The 22,522-nt window shown below is 44.0% G+C and overlaps 1 protein-coding gene across 4 annotated transcripts in view; it reads right to left on the bottom strand.

Moving 5' to 3' along the window:
- The window catches only part of ATP6V0A1 (ATPase H+ transporting V0 subunit a1), a 64,258-nt gene extending 54,089 nt beyond the window's left edge, over nucleotides 1-10,169 (bottom strand). The window contains exons 1-5 of one of the 4 annotated variants that reach the window (XM_023204073.1): nucleotides 10,041-10,139; nucleotides 8,885-9,009; nucleotides 7,993-8,156; nucleotides 2,106-2,184; nucleotides 820-917 (exon numbers count right to left, since the gene is read on the bottom strand). In XM_023204073.1, the coding sequence (XP_023059841.1) occupies nucleotides 820-917; nucleotides 2,106-2,184; nucleotides 7,993-8,109 (294 nt within the window). In that variant the 5' untranslated portion in view covers nucleotides 8,110-8,156; nucleotides 8,885-9,009; nucleotides 10,041-10,139. Of the gene's footprint in view, nucleotides 1-819; nucleotides 918-2,105; nucleotides 2,185-7,992; nucleotides 8,159-8,884; nucleotides 9,010-10,040 lie in introns of those variants that run through there. The other 3 variants (XM_023204072.2, XM_023204074.2, XM_023204075.1) reach the window with 3 other exon arrangements.
- Nucleotides 10,170-22,522: the final 12,353 nt, after the last annotated feature.

Raw genomic sequence — 22,522 nt, 5'->3', positions numbered from 1 at the left:
GGGTGACAGCTGTGTCTCAAAAATAAATAAAATAAAATAAAATAAAATAAAATAGTAGATAAATTAACTTACTCCAATAAGGTTTCGATAAACCAATAAACATTTACTTAGTGGCATATAATACTGTTTGAGTGCTGTTTGTCACCATAAAAGAGGGGATTCACATGGTCTGGCCATAAAAAAAGAATAAAATCATGCCATCTGCAGCAACATGGATAGAACTGGAGGTCATTATGTTAAGCAAAACAAACAGGGTGCCGACAAATAACACAAGTTTTCACTCATATGAGAGCTAAAAAAGTTGATCTCATAGAGGTAGAGAGTGGAATGATAGATAAGAGAGGCTATGAAGGGTGTGTGGGTTTGTGGGGGGATGAATAGAGATTGGTTAATGTGGACCAACATACAGTTAGATAGAAGGCATAAGTTGTAATGCTCAATAGCAGAGTAGGGTGCCTATAGTTAACAGCAATGTACAGTATATATTTCAAAATAGCTAGAAGAGAAGAATTGAAATGTTCCCAACACATAGAAATGGTAAATACTCAAGGTGATGGATACTCCAAATACCCTGACTTGATCATTACACATTCTATGTATATACCAAAATATCACATGTACGCCATAAATGTGTACAAATGTTATCTATCAATAAAAAAGTGAAGGGGAAACTCACTTCAATTCCACCTACAAGAAACAATCAGTAGATAATGCTGTCAAAGTTAGCAAGAATTACTTTATTCTCTATCTGCTCAGGAAAGTAATTTCTGCATTTAAGTAGAAAGAAACTTTTCTGGTTTTCTGAGAAGAACTATTTACCTCTAAGTCAATCATGTCCCGGGGGAAGGGAACCTCTGGGTTTTCACCGGTGTCCATAATCAGAATGTTAGCTTTTCTTATCTCTTTCTCAACAAATCCTAAAATGACAGAATCAAAACATTCATGCCTACCTGCACATGCTCAAAATTGCCATTATTTAAGGAACAGAATTAGCATCTAAAGCCTGACTACAAAAAGTTTTATCTAAGAAAGATACTTTATATATATATATATTCGTTTAATATAAAAGAAGCACCTTTTTTCTCCACATCCCTCTTTCTCCAACCTCACATTCTCTGAAGCTACTCCAAAGGGTGGTCATCCCACAACTGCCTTCTTTCTTTCTTCAGGTCTTAACACTGGCCTTCAAGGCCGCACCTCTCCTCCCAACGCAAATGCCACTCCAAAGTATGACAGTTCTGGTTATAGATATTATTGGCAAAGTAGAGTTATGGAAGAAGAGTATAATACAATAGAATATTTGACACTTAACACACTAGTGAGACAACTCCAGATCTAAAGGAGTTCATTAAATTTGAAAACAGTCAGGTCGGTTTTAAGCATAAAAAATAAAAATGAAAAAGCAGAACAGGTAATAAGGACCCAAAATACCAGAAGAGAAAAGTGTTTCAAGTAACAACTACAACTGTTTTTTAGAGTGGAGACCAATTCACTTACCAGCTAACCACAAGTTGGCTTAGTAGAGTGGCAAGATCATGGATTTTTGAGCCAGACAGAACAACCTGGCTTCAAATACTGATTCCATCATAACTGTCTATGTTCCAGGGCAAGTAATTAAGCCTCTCTGATCTTTAGTTTCCTCAATCATTAAATAAGGTAATACCCATCTTGAAGGAATGTTGTGGGGGAATGAATAATGTATGTGAGCAAGCTAGCCCTCAATAGAACTTAAATAAATGTTAGTTTCCTCCCTCTTAAATAGCTCAAATTAAAAGGTGGCTCTGCTGACAAAAACTGATGGTGTGCTGGGTCCTATTTCTCAAAATTCTATAATGTAGTTTTGTTTTTGAAATCTCACAAAAAAAATAACCAGTTTTCAGCTTGCAGCATGTTATTTCAAACAAGGTTTCCGTTAAGCACTACTTAGCCCAAAGACCACAAAATCTACTCATATACCAGAAATTCACCTCAGCATCTTAACTGCAAGATTTTTCCTTTTTCTTTTCTCTTATAGCATTTTCTTCCTCTATTAAGAGGACTAATGTCACTAATCTAAGACAAATGATTCATTAAAGGAACATTACACAAGACCAAAGTGCACATACGAAGCTTTCGATCCATTTCTTCACATCTTCTAACTTCATTCACAAATTTCCGTTGGAAAACATTCACATCTGGATTTAACTGAAAAACAAAAACACAATACCAAACATTGAAATATTGTATCTATTTCTTCTGTTTCTCAAGCAACACATTCTGCAAGGTGAAAAACTAATTTTGTGTAAATGCATGATGCAACACTAATCAAAATTGTCTACTGATCTGAAAAACTGCTTTACGGCCAGTCACACCAGCTAAGGATAAAAACTTCCTCCTTTGTTGCTGCAACATTACTGGAATGGAGGTAAATTAGGTAAAACACAATGGTACAAAATGTTCTTCCTAGACCAAAAGTCTCAGTGAGCTTCCTTCCCACCACCTAAAATTTGGGCAATGAATATCACAGAAACTCTCTCTGGTTTTCCTTCTCTCTTTCTTTCCAAGCAGAAGAGGAACTTCTCTTGTTTTTCTGTCTCAGTGACAGGCTTTAGTTTTTTCATTCATACACCATAAGTAATTTTCTTTTTCTTTTCTTCTTTTTTTTTTGAGACAGAGTCTTGCTCTGTCACCAGGCTGGAATGCAGTGGCGCGATCTGAGCTCACTGAAACCTCTGCCTCCCAGGTTCACGCGATCCTTCTGCCTCAGCCTCCTGAGTAGCTGGGATTACAGGTACATGCCACCATGCCCGGCTAATTTTTTTGCATTTTTAGTAGAGACAGGGTTTCACCATGTTGGCCAGGATGGTCTCGAACTCCTAATCTCAGGCAATCCACCCGTCTCGGCCTCCCAAAGTGCTGGGATTACAGGCATGAGCCACCACGTCTGGCACCATAAGTAATTTTCAAAGCAATATGACAGATGTTCAGGAATATACAAATAAAAACAAAAAAAGTACCTACTCACTAAAAAGCTAGCAACCTGGCCAGTCACAGTGGCTCACACTTGTAATCCCAGCATTTTGGGAGGTCAAGGTGGGCAGATCAGCTGAGGTCAAGAGTTCAAGACCAGTCTTGCCAACATGGCGAAACTGCACCTCTACTAAAAATACAAAATTAGCCGGGCATGGTAGCGCGCACTTGTAATCTCAGCTACTCGGGAGGCCGAGGCAAGAGCATCGCTTGAACCCAGGAGGCAGAGGTTGCAGTGAGCCAAGATCATGCCACTGCACTCTAGCCTGGGTGACAGAGTGAGACTTGTCTCAAAAAAATAAATAGGTTGGACGTGGTGGCTCATGCCTATAATCCTACCACTTTGGGAGGCCGAGGCGGGAGAATTACCTGAGCTCAGGAGTTCGAGACCAGCCTAGGCAACATGGCGAAACCCTGTCTCTACTAAAAATACAAAAAATTAGCCGGGCGTAGTGGTACATGCCTGTAATCCCAGCTACTCAGGAGGCTGAGGCACAAGAATCAATTGAACCTGGGAGGTGGAGGTTGCACTGAGCCAAGATTATGCCATTGCACTCCAGCCTGGGCAACAGAGCAAGACTCTGTCTCAAAAAATAATAATAATAAATTAATTAAATTAAATAAAAAGCTTGCAATCTAATAGAGAAGATGAACCCAACCAATAAAATAGCATGTGATAAATTCCATAAAAGTAACACAAATAAAAAACTATATTTACTCAACATTTATGAAGCACCAAATATGTGTCAGATACTGAACTAGGCACTGGGGAAAATACAAATAATAAGCTATGTCCTAGCTTTGAAAAGTTGAACAACACAATTTATTAGCTTAATCATGTACATGTGTATATATATTATATGCATACACACATAGAAGCATACAAACACATTGGCCGGGCACAGCGGCTCACGCTTGTAATCCCAGCACTTTGGGAGATCGAGGCAGGCAGATCATGAGGTCAGGAGTTCGAGACCAGCCTGGGCAACACAGTGAAACCCTGTCTCTACTAAAAAAATACAAACACACACATACATATCCATGCATTCCACAGTTCTGTCTTCAAGAACTCAATATATTAATATTAGAGGAATCGAAGGCAAAAATTTTTATTAGTGATTAAGATTAATAAGCTATGTCCCGGTCTTCAGCTCTATAGAAGAGACAGATGCAAACCAATTATTACAATTTGTTGTGATAAATGCTATTAAAAAGGAAGTAAAAGATTTGGAAAACTGTTGGCAGTTTCTTACAAAGTTAAACATACACCTACCCAACCCATGACTGAGCATGCCACTACTCAGTTCCCATTGACCTTTGAACAATGTGGGTTTGAACTCTGCTGGTCCACTAATACACAGATTTTCTTCCACCTCAGCCAGCCTGAGACAGTAAGACCAACCCCTCCCTTTCCTCCTCCTTAGCCTCCTCAATATAAAGACAATAAGGATGAAGACCTTCATAATGATCCACTTCCAGTAAACACAGTTTATCTTCCATATGATTTTCTTAACAGTATTTTCTTTTCTCTAGCTTACTTTATTCTAAGAATACAGTGTACAATACATATAACATACAAAATATGTATTAATTGACCATTTATGAAATTGGTAGGGCTTCTGGTCAAAAGCAGGCTATCAATAATTAAGTTTTGCGGAAGTCAAAGTTGTATGCAGATTTTTGATTACATGAGGAGATCAGCACCCTTAACTCCTGCATTTTCAAGGGTCAACTGGGTTTGCTTAAGAAAAATCAAAACCTGTAAATTAAAAAAAAAAAAACTTTTGGCCGGGCGCGGTGGCTCAAGCCTGTAATCCCAGCACTTTGGGAGGCCGAGACGGGTGGATCACGAGGTCAGGAGATCGAGACCATCCTGGCTAACATGGTGAAACCCCGTCTCTACTAAAAAAATACAAAAAAAACTAGCCGGGCAAGGTGGCGGGCGCCTATAGTCCCAGCTACTCGGGAGGCTGAGGCAGGAGAACCGCTTGAACCCGGGAGGCGGAGCTTGCAGTGAGCTGAGATCCAGCCACTGCACTCTAGCCTGGGCGACAGAGCAAGACTCCGTCTCAAAAAAAAAAAAAAACTTTTACAATTATGTTTAATTCAGCTTTAATCATAATAGCCCCAAATGAGTAATGACAAAAGAAAGGATGAAAACATTGTGGTGTATTCATACAATGAACTACTTACTGTTCGGCAATTTTAAAAAATGAACTACAGATACTTGCAAGAAACAGAGGTTGAGTAAAAGAAGTCAGACATAGGAGTTTGCAATTATGAGTCATTTACATATAATTCAAGAACAGGGAAAACTAATCCTATGACGACAGCAATCAAAACAGGTTACCTATTAAGGGTAGCAACTGACTAGCAGTAGACACAAAATACTTTTCTGGACTGGTGAAAATGTTCAGGCTGGGCCTGGTAGCTCATGCCTGTAATCCTAGCATTTTGGGAGGCAGAGCAGGGATGGATCACCTGAGATCAGGAGTTTGAGATCAGCCTGGGCAACACGGTGAAACCCTATCTCTACTAAAATAAAAAAAAAAAAAAAATTAGCCGGGCGTGGTGGCATGTGCCTGTAGTCGCAGCTACTCAGGAGGCTGAAGCAGAATTGCTTGAACCCAGGAGGTGGAGGTTGCAGTGAGCCGAGATCGCACCACTACACTCCAGCCTGGGCAACAGAGCGAGATTCCGTCTCCAAAAAAAAAAAGGTCCATATCCTGATTGGGGTGCTGGTTACAGAGGGATATAAAGTTATCAATTCAGCAAATTTTACTCTTAAGATGTGTACACTTCAGCCAGGCACAGTGGCTCACACCAGTAATCCTAGGACTTTGGGAGGCCGAGGCAGGAGGATCGCTTGAGTCCAGGAGTTCAAGACAAACCTGGGCAACATGGCGAGACCCTATCTCTATTTTTTTTTCTTAATGTTATAAAAAATTAACAGAACTAGAAGAAACTGAAATATCTGTTGGCCAGGTGTGGTGGCTCATGCCTGTAATCCTAGCACTTTGGGAGGTTGAGGCAGGTGGATCACCTGAGGTCAGGCATTCGAGACCAGCCTGGCCAACGTGGTAAAACCCCGTCTCTACTAAAAATACAAAAATTAGCTGGACATGGTGATGCATGCCTGTAGTCCTAGCTACTTGGGAGGCTGAGGCAGGAGAATTGCTTGAACCCAGGAGGCGGAGGTTGCAATGAGCTGAGATTGCATCACTGCACTCCAGCCTGGGCAACAGAGCGGACTCTGTCTCAAAAAGAAAATCAACAACAACAACGACAACAATAAAAAACACACATAGGAGAAATAAAAGCAAAAAAAGTAACTGTACAGGTTACCTCTGGGAAGAAAGAGACACTGGAGGTTTCAATTATACATGGAATGTTTCCCTCTTAAGTAGATAGTAGAAACATAAGTGGTCATTATAATATTCCCCCCACCTCTTTTTTTTTTTTTTTTTTTTGAGACAGAGTCATGTTCTGTCACCCAGGCTGGAGTGCAGTGGCATAATCACAGCTCACTAAGCCTCAACCTCCTGGGCTTCAGTGATCCTCCCAAGTAGCTGAGACCACAGGCATGTGCCACCACACCCAGCTAATTTTTTTTTTTTTTTTTGGCAGAGACAGGATCTCCCTAGGTTGCCCAGGCTGGTCTCCAACTCCTGGGCTCAAGTGATCCTCCTGCCTTGGCTTCTCAAAGTGCTGGCATTTCAGGTGTGAGCCATTGCACCTGGCCCCATCTCTTTTTCTGTATGACTGAAGTACAGCATAAGCAAAAGGAAAGAAGGCTGAATAGAGCCAATAGATGTTAAGAAGGGGGACAACATAGGACCAGATGAAGAACTGCAAATTAAGGATGACAAGTTTTTTGCTGCTGTTGTTTTTTGAGATAGAGTCTCACTCTGTCACCCAGGCTGGAGTGCAGTGGCGCAATCTCAGCTCACTGCAACCTCTGCCGCTCAGGTTCAGGCGATTCTCCTGCCTCAGCCTCCCAAGTAGCTAGGATCACAGGCCTGCGCCACCACACTAAATTTATTTAGTAGGGCCGGGCGCGGTGGCTCAAGCCTGTAATCCCAGCACTTTGGGAGGCCGAGACGGGTGGATCACGAGGTCAGGAGATCGAGACCATCCTGGCGAACACGGTGAAACCCCGTCTCTACTAAAAAATACAAAAAAACTAGCTGGGCGATGTGGCGGGCACCTGTAGTCCCAGCTACTCCGGAGGCTGAGGCAGGAGAATGGCATGAACCTGGGAGGCGGAGCTTGCGGTGAGCTGAGATCCGGCCACTGCACTCCAGCCTGGGTGATAGCGAGACTCCGTCTCAAAAAAATAAAAATAAAAATAAAAATAAATAAATTTATTTAGTAGAGACGGGATTTCACCATGTTGGCCAGACTGGTCTCAAACTCCTGACCTCATGATCTGCCCACCTCAGCCTCCCAAAGTGCTAGGATTACAGGCGTGAGCCACTGCACCCAGCCTAGATTGTCCATATTCTTTAGATAGCTTCTCCAAGTGCCCAGTATAATATTCCAAAATAATAAATATTCAATATATGCTTATTTATATACTACATATCTATAGCTGGATACCTTAAATTTTGTTTTTTAAAAATGTACTACTATATGGAAAAACTGCAATATATTTTTTTAAATACCTTGCTATTGGTGTTAAAGAGCCCAAAACCAAAGTGAAAGCCTTGGTCAGGTTAGTTTGGTAACCTCTCCCTGCATCCCAATTACCTGGAGAATGCTTAGGATTGTTCTGAAAGTGGGAGCTAGCAAAAGCATGGAAGGATTGGTACAAAACATTCTCACCTTTAGAAAGACAACTCAAAATGTGGATTCTGCCAATAGGAAGCCAGTGCTATAATGTTATTTTTGTAAATAAAAAAACAAAACATTCATCATAAGGCATCTGACCATGATAACAACAGAGTTCAGCAGTAATCAAGTCGCAGCCCCACAACTACTTACGTCACGAAACTGAACCTTTCCAAGTTCTCCTAATTCACTGACACAACAATAAGCAGCTTCTGACTGTAGAAAAAGCTGGGCCAGCGTCATTTCTTCACTCCGGAAAAGCTCCCCCATGGTAGCAGAAGGTAACAGTCAAGTGGGTACCTGGATTTCTCTCCAACCTGAAGCAAAGAGAAATGACATAACTTTGGAAATTACCACGAGGGCTAAGAGCAAACGACACCCCACTAAGGCTCTTGCATTTACATTTCTTCCACCCCATGAGGACAGGTCAACAATTGTTTTGACACCCTGTCTACAAAGATGGAAAGGAGAAATTGCAAAGGCAGTTCCTGAATCCTGTCCCATAGAGTGCCAGATGAAAAGTCACTTCTGTTCCAGTCAACATCAGGATCAAATGACAATATTTTGGGCAACTCAACATAGAAGAATGTATCCAGATTAAAGACAGGAACTGAGAACCTCAAACAACTCTTTAAATACCCAGGACACAATATTGAGGCAGTGACTTTCACACTGTTCAATCTGTTTTTGCTAGTGCAGGAAACAAACAGAAGAGGTCTTCATTACCTCTCATAAAGATGCCTGCCTTGTAACTATCCTTCTCCCTTCTACTGACAATGCACATTTCTAAAAGCCCAAAGTTCTGGCACTATCCTAAAACTACGGCTACACTAAAGGGGTTAATCTTCCAGATTCCTCAGAAAATAGTGTTTCCCCCTTAGGAATTCAAACAAGTAACTATTATCTGGAAAAAGCAACCAGCTTGCACATTAAGCTCAATTTCAAATCAAGCATGACAGGAACACACTGGTAATGACAAAGCAGTTTTATCAAGCCACAAAGAATAAGCCTTCCACCTCTGCAGCTTTCTGTTTCTCATCCCTACCTTCAAGATTCTTCCATCTGTCATTCTTCCATCTGTCAAATCTCAGGAGCCAAAAAAGGTTTCGTTTTAGGGCTGTCTTACTGTAGCCGGGTATGAGACAACTGGCGCTATCAGTGGTCCTGAAACTGCAATTATTTATTCTCTATCAGCTAATGTTTAAGGCACAGCCTGTCCAGTATCCAAACTCAGAAAAATGTACAGTATTTTTAGTGTCATAAGGGCATCTATGTTGAGTACTGATGGATGAGTCTGACATCAAAGGAAGATTTACTCTTCTAGAAGGCTGGGAGACATTTTGAGAAATCGGAACGAACAAACCTTTGTGCGTGTGATGTTCAAGACAGTAACACACGCTCAGACATAAGCAAGGACTTCTCAAGAGAATATGTAGGCTGACGTTAAGATTCTGTACATCTGAATCATCCAAATCAGCTGTTACCGGCACCACCCTTCAACAAAGAGAGATTCTACAACCTCTAAACGCATAAAATGAGGCCTGATCAGCGGAGTTCTGGGGCTGTGGATAATGATAAGCCTCCAATGAGTCGCCTCCCTCCTCCTGCTCTTTAATGATCACAGGTCTCCCAAGAGTATCTCTATAGCAATGGAGGCTAACAGAAAACTAATTAGGCCAAAGTAGTCTGGACGATCACAAAACAAAATATGAAGAAACAGCAATTCTGCAAAAGATGAGTCCAACTACAGCGCCCCTGAGCCCTGCCTCGAAGAATCTCACTCCTGTCATCCGGTCCTCGCCTCCTCCCACGGTATTCACCTGCTTCATTTCCTGTCTACCCAATGAGCAGGAATTATCTGGACCCAGGCACGTCTACCTCGGGATGGGAAAAAAGGAGAGGAAAACTCCCAAACTGAGAGACCCTTTAAGAAGCCCCCGAAATTCTTCTGCCTATCCAATAACCTCCGGTTCCTCCGCCTACCCCTTGAAGCAGGGAAAGGATTCGGGGCTTCCAAAGGGCAGTGAGACTCCGGTTCCTCAGGACAGAACAGGTGCCCAAGAAGGAGGCGGACGCTCATTTTATCTCGAAGACTTAAGATCCCTGCCAATTCCTTTGACAATCAAGGAGGCTCTAAGAAGGATTTCCTACGTCCATCGAGAGCCGCTCCCTGTTGCACAAAACCTACAGCCCCAACTCACCTCCAACCGCCGCCACAGCAACCGCCGCAGCCAAGCCCGCAGCCTCCGCGGCTCCCGGAGCAGCGCTTCGACGTCCGTGCGTCCGCAAAGCCCCGCCCCTGCGCCGCCGCCGGCCCCCGCCCCCGCAATGACCTCATTGCAGTTGGCCAATGGGGCGCGGCCTCGCCTGGGCTGCGGCAGTGTGGAGTCACGGGGGTCGCAGGCGAGACTCAGCAAGCTGACGCCATCTTGGCCCCTGTGCTGTGTGTCCAGGCTGGGGGGGGTTAGCAGGAGGGGCTGGAGTTTAGTTGCAGGTGCTCGAGGTCTTAAGTTCCTGAGCCTCCCTGAATCCTTTTTCCTTACCCCTTATACTAAGGCAAGGTTGTCTTTTCTCTTTCTTTTTTTTTTGATGAAGTCTCACTCTGTTGCCCAAGCTGGAGTGCAGTGGCGTGATCTCGGCTCACTGCAACCTCCACCTCCCGGGTTCAAGCGATTCTCCTTCCTCAGCCTGCCAAGTAGCTGGGACTACAGGCGCGCACCACCATGCCCGGCTAATTTTTGTATTTTTTTAGTAGAGACAGGATTTCACCATGTTGGCCAGGCTGGTCTCGAACTCTGGACCTCGTGATCCACCCGCCTCGGCCTCCCAAAGTGTTGGGATTACAAGCATGAGCCACCACTCCCGGATTTATTTTTTATTTATTTATTTTTAAGATGGTCTGTTTCCCGGGCTGGAATGCAGTGGTGCATTCTCGGCTCACTGCAGCCTCCGCCTCCCGGGTGATTCTCCTGCCTCAGCCTCCCCAGTAGCTGAGATTACAGGCGCGTGCCACGCCGCCCAGCTATTTTTGTATTTTTAGTAGAGGTGGAGTTTCGCCATCTTGCCCAGGCTGGTCTCGAACTCCTAGCCTCGAGTGATCCACCCGCCTCGGCCTCCCAAAGTGCTGGGATTACAGGTGTGAGCCACCGCGCCCGGCCCTCTCTTTATTTTTCATATCGAAAGAATTAATTCACACATAGACACCCAAATAATGTCTTCTCTATTTTCATATCCAAAGAATTCACACACACAAATAATACACACATACACACACACACCACCCTTTCCCTTTTCCCTTATTTTACAGATGAGAACATTTGAGCCCCAGACTGGAGAGAGGCTAGCTTTAGATCCTGTAGTGGAGTATTTAATGGGGTCTCATTCGCATAAGTATGGAAAAACCTGTCTTTAAATGGTACATGGTTCATGCCTTCCAGCAACTTCCCCGGGTCTATTTTTCTCTATTTAACAGGAAAAACCTCATCAGACTATATGTTGTGAAAGTACATTTCAGTCTTGTTTGGTAGATTCATGTGGGCTCATTTGACCACTTAGGAGTTTTCAATTCCTCAAATTTATTTTAAAAACATTTTTTATGGCTTGTACTCAACTTGTAAATTAAATATCGAAAAACGTTTTTAAACGCGAAAGTGATGCCTATTGTTTTTTAAATGCCATTGTCAAATATTGATACTGATTCCCTTTTCTTGCCCTTTTAAGGAAAAGTAGGGATCTCAGGTCATTTGTGATAACAAGAATCGTTTGCGATAAGCAGAATGAGGAAAAACTCAGAAAACCGGTTATTCAGTCTCCCTGGGTGGTGGAACCCTATTGAAATTGAAGTGCGATGAGGGAGATATTCCAGATAAAAACTTGTTGCTGATAATTTTGTCAACCTGAAAAAAAAATAATCAAACCTGCTTTACCAACCTCAACAAAATAATAAGGGGGCAAAAATGGATGTTCTATTTGAATTTATTGTCTCATATTGTGAGTGAAGATGTAAATTGACTTTGATACAATCTTAAGACACAGAGTCTTAGAGAAACCCATACCCTACTTCTCCCTGCTGCCTAGCTCTCAACTCTTCTGGCAAGACAGGTAGGCACCCACATTTGAAAGCCTGCCAAGTTAGAGAAAACTATTACACAATGTCATTTCCTTCCTCTGAGAATTAAAAAAAAAATTAACCTCAGTCAGCTGCTTGCTAACCACAAGTTTTTCACACTCCACTTTTAAGACAGCCTTTCCTCTGGACTTACTTCAATTCCCTTGAACTCTTTTCATGGCTTCTTTGAAAGAATATTGTTTCAGAACTCCTTTTCTTTTTTTGTTTTCTTTTTTTTGAGACGGAGTCTGGCTCTGTCTCCTGGGCTGGAGTGCAGTGGCCGGATCTCAGCTCACTGCAAGCTCCGCCTCCCAGGTTTACGCCATTCTCCTGCCTCAGCCTCCGGAGTAGCTGGGACTACAGGCGCCCGCCACCTCGCCCGGCTAGTTTTTTGTATTTTTTAGTAGAGACGGGGTTTCACCGGGTTAGCCAGGATGGTCTCGATCTCCTGACCTCGTGATCCGCCCGTCTCGGCCTCCCAAAGTGCTGGGATTACAGGCTTGAGCCACCGCGCCCGGCCTCAGAACTCCTTTTCTGTTTGCTTCCACCTCCTGCCATCAATCCTTCCTCGGTGTTCTATTTATTTTCCCTCAATGCTCTCTTCCTTGATGGTCTTGCCTGTTGTCAAGCTTAAACGTTTATGTGTAGAACTCATGTCTGTTTTTCCACCTGACTTCCTTCTTTAAGACTCAGAAATGGAATTTCATACTGCCTGCTGGATAGTGCCTTTTAGGCAGCAGATGCTTGCTGAGGGCCTACTATGTGCCAGAGAGGGGTACTAGGTGCTGGGGACAGAAAATGAAACAGACATGCTGCTTATCCTAGAAGAGCTCATGGTTCAGTGAGAAATAAACTTCCCAAATGGCAAGAGAGAGAGGAATCCAATGATTAATACTTGCTATGTGCCAGGCACTTTTCTACATGCTTGGTAAATACGAACTCATTTAATCCTCACAACAACACGAGGAGGCAGTTACTATTATTATCCCCATTTAACAGATGATATGGTAAAACTGAGGCATATGTCCAATAAGATCAAATTTAAAATGCTGTTGACCACACCTACAGCCCTAGACGACATGAGCAATTCCATGTGAGGATTGGCCGGTGACACAGTTCTGAGTATCTAAACCAAGCTATTCCCTAGCATTTGTGAAAATGGCTAAAAAACAATTAAAGCCAGGTGTGGTGGCTCACGCCTGTAATCCCAACACTTTGGAAGGCTGAGGCAGGTGGATTACCTGAGGTCGGGAGTTTGAGACCAGCCTGGCCAACATGGTGAAACCCCGTCTCTACTGAAAATTCAAAAAATTAGCTGGGCATGGTGGTGCATGCCTGTAATCCCAGCTGCTCAGGAGGCTGAGGCAGGAGAATCGCTTGCACCCAGAAGGGGGAGGTTGCAGTGGCCGAGATCGTGCCATTGCCCTCCAGCATAGGCAATAAGAGCAAAACTCAGTCTCAAAAAAAAAGAAAAAAGTTATAAAGATTAGTTCTTCACTACCACAAAAAGAATAGAACAGAGGTAGGGATCTAACTGATAGAGTCTCAAAAAGTTATGACAATTGTCACTGTAGTGAAATGATTAAATGTGTTTTTTTATGTTTAATTTTTAGTTTGAATGCATGTCAGCTGTCCAAATTTCCACCAGTAAAGAATCAGCTAGCTCATGTTAGCTTATCCCACTTAGATGGGATAGACGATGATGGGGCCTAGAGGAGAGTTTTAACGTTAAGCCCAGTGTTTTGAAATACATATCTGCTCCAATGTCTTCTCCATAGGCTTCCAGTATTCGTTTCCTAAGGCCGCCATACAAATAACTACAACCTGGGTAACTTTTAGAACAACAGAAATCAGACCAGCCATGGTGACTCACGCCTGTAGTCCTAGCACTTTGGGAGACCGAGGCGAGCCTATCACCTGAAGTCAGGAGTTCGAGACTAGCCTGGCCAACATGGGGAAACCCTATCTCTACTAAAAATACAAAAATTAGCAGGACGTGGTGGTGGGCACCTGTAGTCTCAGCTACTTGGGAGGCTGAGGCAAGAGAATCCAGAGTGCCGAGGCTGCAGTGAGCTAAGATTGCACCACTTCACTCCAGCCTGGACGAAAAAGCAAAACTCTGCCTCAAAAAAACAAAAAACAACAGAAATCGGCCACATGTGGTGGCTCACTCCTGTTATCCCAGCACTTTGGGAGGCCAAGGCAGAAGGATGTCTTGAGCCCAGGAGTTTGAGACCAGCCTGGACAGCACAGCAAGACCCCTGTCTATAAAAAATATATATAAAAAATTAGCTGGGCATGGTGGCAGGTGCCTGTAGACCCAGCTACTCAGGAGGCTGAAGTGGGAGGATGGCTTGAGCCTGAGCCAGGGAGGTTGGTGCTGCAGTGAGCTGTGATTGAGCCACTGCACTCGAGCCTGGGTGACACAGCGAGACTCTGTCCCAAAAAAACAAAAACACAAAAATTTATTCTCTCACAGTGGAGGCTAGACGTCTGAAATCAAGGTGTCTGCAGAGCATGATATCTCCAAAGGCTCTGGGAAAGAAGCCTTTCTTCCCTCTTCCTGGCTTCTGGTGGTTGCCAGAAATCCTTGGTGTTCCTTGGCTTATAGATGCATCATCTCAATTGCTGCCTCCATCTTCACATGGTATTCTTTCTTTCTTCTATATGTCTCTCTCTCTCTCTTTTTTTTTCTTTCTTTTTTTGAGATAGAGTCTTGCTCTGTCACCCAGATGAGTGCAGTGGTGCAATCTCAGCTCACTGCAACCTCCACCTCCCAGGTTCAAGCAATTCTCCTGCCTCAGTCTCCTGAGTAGCTGGGATTACAGGTGCATACCACCATGCCCAACTAATTTTTGTATTTTCAGTAGAGACGGGACTTTGCCATACTGCTCAGGTTGGTCTCAAACTCCTGGCTTCAAGTGATCCACCCGCCTCAGCCTCCCAAAGTGCTGGGATTACAGGAGTGAGCCACTGCACCTGGCCTCCTCTATGTGTCTCTGTCTATAGGCAAATTCTCCTTCTCTTATAGGGACACCAGCCATTAACTTAGGGCACCACTTAATCCAGTATGATCCCATCTTAACCTGATTACAGGTGCAAATATCCTATTTCCAAATGAGGCCACCTTCACAGGTTCCCCGTTATACATGAATTTTTTTTTTTCTTTTGAGACGGAGTGTCACTCTGTCATCCAGACTGGAGTGCAGTGGCGCAATCTCGTCTTACTGCAACCTCTGCCTCCCAGGTCCAGGCAATTCTGCCTCAGCCTCCCAAGTAGCTGGGATTACAGGGCCTGCCACCACACACAGCTAATTTTTTTGTATTTTTAGTAAAGATAGGGTTTTTTTATTTTTTTGTTGTTTGTTTTTTGTTTTTTTTGAGACAGAGTCTCTGTAACCCAGGCTGGAGTGCAGTGGTGCCATCTCGGCTCACTGCAACCTCCTCTTCCCGGGTTCAAGTGATTCTGCTGCCTCAGCCTCCTGAGTAGCTGGAATTACAGGCATGCACCACCACACCCAGCTAATTTTTGTATTTTTAGTAGAGACAGAGCTTCACCATGTTGGCCAGGCTGGTCTCAAACTCCTGACCTCAGGTGATCCATCCACCTCGGCCTCCCAAAGTGCTGGGATTACAGGTGTGAGCCACCGCACCCGGCAGTAGAGACAGGGTTTCACCATGTTGGCCAGGCTGGTCTCGAACGCCTGACCTCAAGTGATTTGCCCTCCTTGGCCTCCCAAAGTCCTGGGATTACAGGCGTAAGCCAGCACACCTGGCATATGTTTTCCTTTTTGCAACCAAAATTCCATTTTTAAAAGTTTTCTTTTTACGTGAAAATGGATTCTGATTTTTAAACTGTTCTACCAAGAGTCTGATTTGAGCGTTCTTTGAGAGAATTCTCCTACTACAACCTTTAGGTGACCTGTTGATTAGCAGTTTGTTTCCATAGAAGTAGTCCCTTTTACAACTTCACTCTGAGTTCCTTAAAATACTTCTGCTTTTACTTTCAAAGCCTGTGAGTGTTTAAGATAAAGGCCTTTTGGTAAAAAGTAAAAACCTAATAGATTTTGGGACTTCCTCTGAAGCTCTGCTAATGATTGCATGGACAAGGAGATATAAATGAGCCTAAGGCATGTGACATTTTATGCAACCCTCATGACGCCTGTGACAGACACATGAGGCAGTGAGCCTCTTAACTTGTGGCAGTTAAGAATGCTATGCAAAGAGGCTTTTTAAGGAAATTAAATTTGGAAAACATGAGAAATCTTGGGATGGGAACGAGGAAAAGGGCTGAGTGACACAAGGCTGAAAAATGTCTGCGACATTAGACCTGAAATATTTGTCCAGGAAAGTGAGAAACTGGTTGGAGATTTCTGAAGTGGGAAATCTGGCAAATGTTTCTATATTGGGTTTCTAGTGACTTCAAGAAAGAAAGGGAGACGTGGAATGAATACCTTGGAAAATTCTAATAGAAAAATCTAGTTGATTCAATGGTTAAAGGAGAGATCTAACATTCAGTAGAACATAAAGCTCCAAGAGAAGGGACCCTGTGTATCTCACTTATTGTATTCTCACTGCCTATTTTGGTACCTGGTATTCAGTATATACTTAGTAAACTTTTATTTTCTTCTTTTAAGATATGGGGTCTTGCTCTGTCACCCAGGCTGGAGTGCAGGGGTGCGATCTTGGCTCACCATAACCTCTACCTCCCGAGTAGCTGGGATTACAGGTGCACACCACTACGCCTGGCTAATTTTTGTATTTTTAGTAGAGACAGGGTTTCATCATGTTGGCCAGGCTGGTCTCAAACTCCTAACCTCAGGCGATTTGCCTGCCTCTGCCTCCCAAAGTGCTGGGATTACAGGCATGAGCCATGGCGCCCTACCCATTTCTTTTTTTCTAAAAAGATTCTCTTGCTATGTTGCCCAGGCTGGAGTGCAATGGTGCAATCATGACTCCCTGCAGCCTTCAGCTTCCAGGCTGAAGCAGTCCTCCCGCCTCAGCCTCTGGAGTAGCTGGGACCACAGTCACACACCACCAAACCAGACTACTTTTTTGATTCTTCGTGAAGACAATGTCTCCCTATGTTGCACAGGCTGCACTCAAACACCTGGACTCAAATGATCCTCCCTGCTCAGCCCCTTGAAGTGCTGAGATTACAGTGTGATCCACTGGACCTGGACTGAAATGAGATTCTTGAAAACAGCATATTGTTGTCCGGGCACAGTGACTTACGCCTGTAATCTCAGCACTTTGGAAGGCCGAGGCGGGTGGATCACCTGAGGTCAGGGGTTTGAGACCAGCCTGGCCAACATGGCGAAATCCCGTATCTACTAAAAATACAAAAATTAGCCGGGCATGGTGATGAGTGCCTGTAATCCCAGCTACTAGGGGGACTGAGACAGGAGGATCGCTTGAACCTGGGAGACAGAGGTTGCAGTGAGCCGAGATCATGCCACTGCATTCTAGCCTGGGCAACAGAGCAAGGCTCCGTCTCAAAAAAAAAAGAAAGAAAAGAAAACAGCATATTGTTGTATCATATTTTTGATCCAGTGTCAATGTCTGCTTATTCATTTATTTTTATTTATTTATTTATTTATTTATTCATTTATTTATTTATTTAGACAGAGTTTCGCTCTTGTTGCCCAGGCTGGAGTGCAATGGTGCAATCTCGGCTCACCTCAACCTTCGCCTCCCGGATTCAAGCAGTTCTCCTGCCTCAGCCTCCCAAGTAGCTGGGATTACAGGCACAAGCCACCACGCCCAGCTAATTTTGTATTTTTAGTAGAGACGGGGTTTCACCATGTTGGTCAGGCTGGTCTTGAACTCCTAACCTCAGGCTATCCATCCGCCTAAGCCTCCCAAAGTGCTGGGATTACAGGCGTGAGCCACTGCCCTCAGCCTATTTTTGTATTTTTTGAGATTGAGTCTCGCTCTGTCGCCCAGGTTGGAGTGCAGTGGCACCATCCCAGTGCACCACAACCTCTGCCTCCTGGGTTCAAGTGATTCTCCTGCCTTAGCTGCTGAACTAGCTGGGATTACAGTCGCCCACCACCACACCCAGCTAATTTTTTTGTATTTTTAATAGAGACGGGGTTTCACCATGGAGTCTTAGTAAGACTCCATTGCTAAAAAAGTAAGCATGTAAATAAATAAAAGGCTTAAGTCTGCAGTTTCATTTTTTGTTTTCTGCTTGTTCCTCTTGTTATCTCTGTGTTTTATTTTTTCTGGCTTACTGTGGGTTACTTGTACCTTTTTTTTATTAATCCCATTGTAATTTTCCTATAGTGGTTTTTTTTTTTTTTTTTGAGACAGAGTCTCGCTCTGTTGCCCAGGCTGGAGTGCAGTGGCCGGATCTCAGCTCACTGCAAGCTCCGCCTCCTGGGTTTACGCCATTCTCCTGCCTCAGCCTCCCGAGTAGCTGGGACTACAAGCGCCCGCCACCTTGCCCGGCTAGTTTTTTATATTTTTTAGAAGAGACGGGGTTTCACCGTGTTAGCCAGGATGGTCTCGATCTCCTGACCTTGTGATCCGCCCGTCTCGGCCTCCCAAAGTGCTGGGATTACAGGCTTGAGCCACCGCGCCCGGCCTCCTATAGTGTTTTTGAGTGTATCTCTTTGTATAGATTTTTTAAGTGGTTGTAAAGGGTTTCATATTATACATATGTAAATTATCACAGTCAAATGGTGTCAGTATTTTTATCAGCTTGAGTGAAGTATAAAGCTCTTACCTCCGTTTCAGTCTTTTTACTTTCCCATTTAAGACATAAGTGTCTTAAATATTTCCTAAACCACATTGGGCAATGTTATACAGTCTGCTTCAACCATCAAACATAATTGAGAAAACTCAAGAGGAGAAGTGTTATAGACTGAATTGTATCTTCCCAAATTCATAGGTTGAACCCCTTACCCCTACTGTGACTGTACATTGGAGACAGGGCCTTTAAAGATGTAATTAAGATTAAATGAGGACTGGGCACAGTGGCTCACGCCTGTAATCCCATCACTTTGGGAGGCCATGATGGGCAGATCATTTGAGATCAGGAGTTCGAGACCAGCCTGACCAACATGGAGAGCTATTGCACTCCAGCCCGGGCAACAAGAGTGAAACTCCATCTCAAAAAAAAAAAAAAAAAAAAAAAAGAGGACACCAGCTGGGCTCACTGGCTCACACCTGTAATCCCAGCACTTTGGGAGGCCGAGGTGGGAGGATCATTTGAGGTCAGGAGTTTGAGACCAGCTTGGTCAACATGTTGAAATCTCTGTCTCTACTAAAACAGAAAACCACAACAAAAAAAATTAGCTGGGTGTGGTGGCACACGCCTGTAATCTCAGCTACGCAGGAGGCTGAAGCAGGAGAATCACTTGAATCCGGAAGGTGGAGGTTGCAGTGAGCTGAGATTGCGCCACTGCACTCCAGCCTGGGCAACAGAGCGAGACTCCGTCCCCCCTACAAAAAAGGACACCAGTCCTGTTGGATTAGCGTCCCACACTTATGGCCTCATTTAGTCTTTATTTATTTATTTTTGAGATGAGGGTCTCACCCTGTTGCCCAGGCTGGAGTGCAGTGGTACGATCTCAGATCACTGCAACCTCCATCTCCTGGGTTCAAGCAGTTCTCCTACCTCAGCCTCCTGAGTAGCTGGGATTACAGGCATGTGCCACCACACCTGGCTAATTTTGTTTTTTCAGTAGAGACGGGGTTTCTCCATGTTGGCTGGTCTTGAACCCCCGACCTTAGGTGATCTGCCTGCCTTGGCCTCCCAGAGTGCTGGATGACAGGGGTGAGCCACCGCACCTGGCCCTGTGTCCTTTTAAGAAGAGGGAAAGGCACCAGGAGTGGTCACACACAGACAAAAGGCCAGGAGAGGACACAGCAAGAAGGTGGACATCTACAGGCCAAGAAAATAGGCCTCAGGAAAAACCAAATCTACCAACACCTTGGTCTTAGACTTCTAGCCTCCAGAACGGTGAGGAAATAAATACTGCTGGTCAAGTTACCCAGTCCGTGGTATTTTGTTATGGAAGCCCTAGGTGACTAATAAAAGAAGGAAAGCATATTGTAATTATTCATATATTTGTTTCCATGTCGTTTTTTCAACCTTGATGTTCCAAGGTCCCTTCTTTTTTTTTTTTTTTTTTTTTTTTTGAGATGGAGTCTCGCTCTGTCGTCCAGGCTGGAGTGCAGTGGCGCGATCTCAGCTCACTGCAAGCTCCACCTTCCGGGTTCACGCCATTCTCCTGCCTCAGCCTCCCGAGTAGCTGGGACTACAGGCGCCCACCACCATGCCTGGCTAGTTTTTTGTATTTTTAGTAGAGACGGGGTTTCACTGTGTGAGGTGGGATGGGATGGTCTCGATGTCCTGACCTTGTGATCCTCCCGCCTCGGCCTCCTGAAGTGCTGGGATTACAGGCGTGAGCCACCGCACCCGGCCAAGGTCCCTTCTTTTATCATTTTAAGAACTTCCTTTAACTTTTCTTTTTTTTTTTTTTCTTTTTTTTTTTTTTTGCGATGAAGTCTTGCCCTGTCACCAAGGCTGGATTGCAGTGGTGTGATCTCTGCTCACTGCAACCTCCACCTCCCAGGTTCCACTGATTCTCCTGCCTCAGACTCCAGAGTAGCTGGTACTATAGTCATGTGCCACCATGCCTGACTAATTTTTGTATTTTCAGTAGAGACTGGGTTTTGCCACATCGGCCAGGCTGGTCTCAAACTCCTGGTCTCAAGTGATCCGCTGCCTCGGTTTCCCAAAGTAATGGGATTACAGGAGTGAGTCTCTGCACCTGGCCCCCTTTTAGCCATTTTTAAAAGGGTAGATCTACAGATGACAAATTCTCTTAGTTTTGCTTCATCTGAAAATATGTTGATTTCTCTTTCATTTTTGATAGTTTTTTCTTCGAGCATTTGAAAAACTTTGTGCCACTTCCTTCTGCCCTTTTTTAGTTTTTGATGAGAAATCTACTGTGGTTCAATCTGTTTTTCCTTTGTGGGAAGGATGTTTTTCTCTTACTGCTGTCAATATTTTTTCTTTGTCATTAGTCTTCAGGAGTTAGATTATTACGTGTCTTGGCATAGGTTTCTTTGAGCTTATCATGTTTGTGGTTTTCTCAGTTTCTTGAACTTGTAGTTCTACGTCTCTTGTCAAATTTGAGAAATTTTCTGCCATTATTTCTTTGAATAAGTTTTTGGTCTTACATTCTTACTCCTTCTAGGACTCTGACGACATAATTTTCTTTTTTTTTTTTTTTTTTTTTGAGGCAGAGTCTTGCTCTGCTGCCCAGGCTGGAATGCAGTGACACAATATCGGCTCACTGCAACCTCCGCCTTCTGCCTCCCAGGGTCAAGCGATTCTCTTGCCTCAGCCTCCTGAGTACCTGAGATTACAGGTGCCTGCCATCATGCCCGGCAAATTTTTGTATTTTAGTAGAGATGGGGTTTGGCCATGTTGCCCAGGCTGTTCTCGAACTCCTGAGCTCAAAGCAATCTGACCACCTCAGTCTCCCAAAGAGCTGGGATTATAGGCATGAGCCACTGCACCTGGACTGAAATATTCTTTAATATTAAAATTAAATTTCATAAAAAGGAATGGGCCGGGCGCGGTGGCTCACGCCTGTAATCCCAGCACTTTGGGAGGCCAAAGCGGGCAGATCACGAGGTCAGGAGATCGCGACCATCTGGGCTAACACGGTGAAACCCCCGTCTCTAATAAAAATATAAAAAATTAGCCAGGCATGGTGGTGGGTGTCTGTAGTCCCAGCTACTCGGGAGGCTGAGGCAGGAGAATGGCGTGAACCTGGGAGGTGGAGCTTGCAGTGAGCCAAGATCACGCCACTGCACTCCAGCCTGGGCGACAGAGCGAGACTCTGTCTCAAAAAAAAAAAAAAAAAAGGAATGAAAGTATGACACATGCTACAACATGGATGAAACTTGAAAACATGCTAAGTGAAATAAGCCAGATTGTAAAAGGACAAATATTGTATGATTCCACTTAAGTGAAATATCTACACTAAACTAGGCAAATTTATAGAGACAGAAAGTAGATTACAGGTAACCAGGGGCTAGGGGAAGGGGGGAATGGAGAATTGCTTAATGGGAACAGAGTTTCTCTTTTATTTTGGAAATAAATAGTGGTAATAGTTACGCACATTGTCACTGTAATTAATGCCACTGAATTGTACATTAAAAAATGGTTAAGGCTGGGCACGGTGTCTCACACCCGTAATCCCAGCACTTTGGGAGGCTGAGGTAGGTGGATCACCTGAGATCAGGAGTTCAAGCACTATCTGGCCAACATGGTGAAACCCCATCTGTATTAAAAATACAAAAATTAGCTGAGTGTGATGGTGGGTACCTGTAATCCCAGCTACTTGGGAGGCTGAGACAGAAGAATTGCTTGAACCCAAGAGGCGGAGGTTGTAGTAAACCGAGATCATGCCACTGCACTCCAGCCTGGGCAACAGAGCAAGACTCCATCTCAAAAAAAAAAAAAAAAAGAAAAAGGTTAAAATGGGGGCCAGGCACAGTGGCTCACTTCTACAATCACAGAACTTTAGGAGGCTGAGGCAGGAGAATAGA

This window comes from Piliocolobus tephrosceles, chromosome 16 (genome assembly GCF_002776525.5).
Source record: "Piliocolobus tephrosceles isolate RC106 chromosome 16, ASM277652v3, whole genome shotgun sequence".
Taxonomy (NCBI): Eukaryota; Metazoa; Chordata; class Mammalia; order Primates; family Cercopithecidae; genus Piliocolobus; species Piliocolobus tephrosceles.
This window is presented reverse-complemented; position numbering and strand designations above follow the sequence as displayed.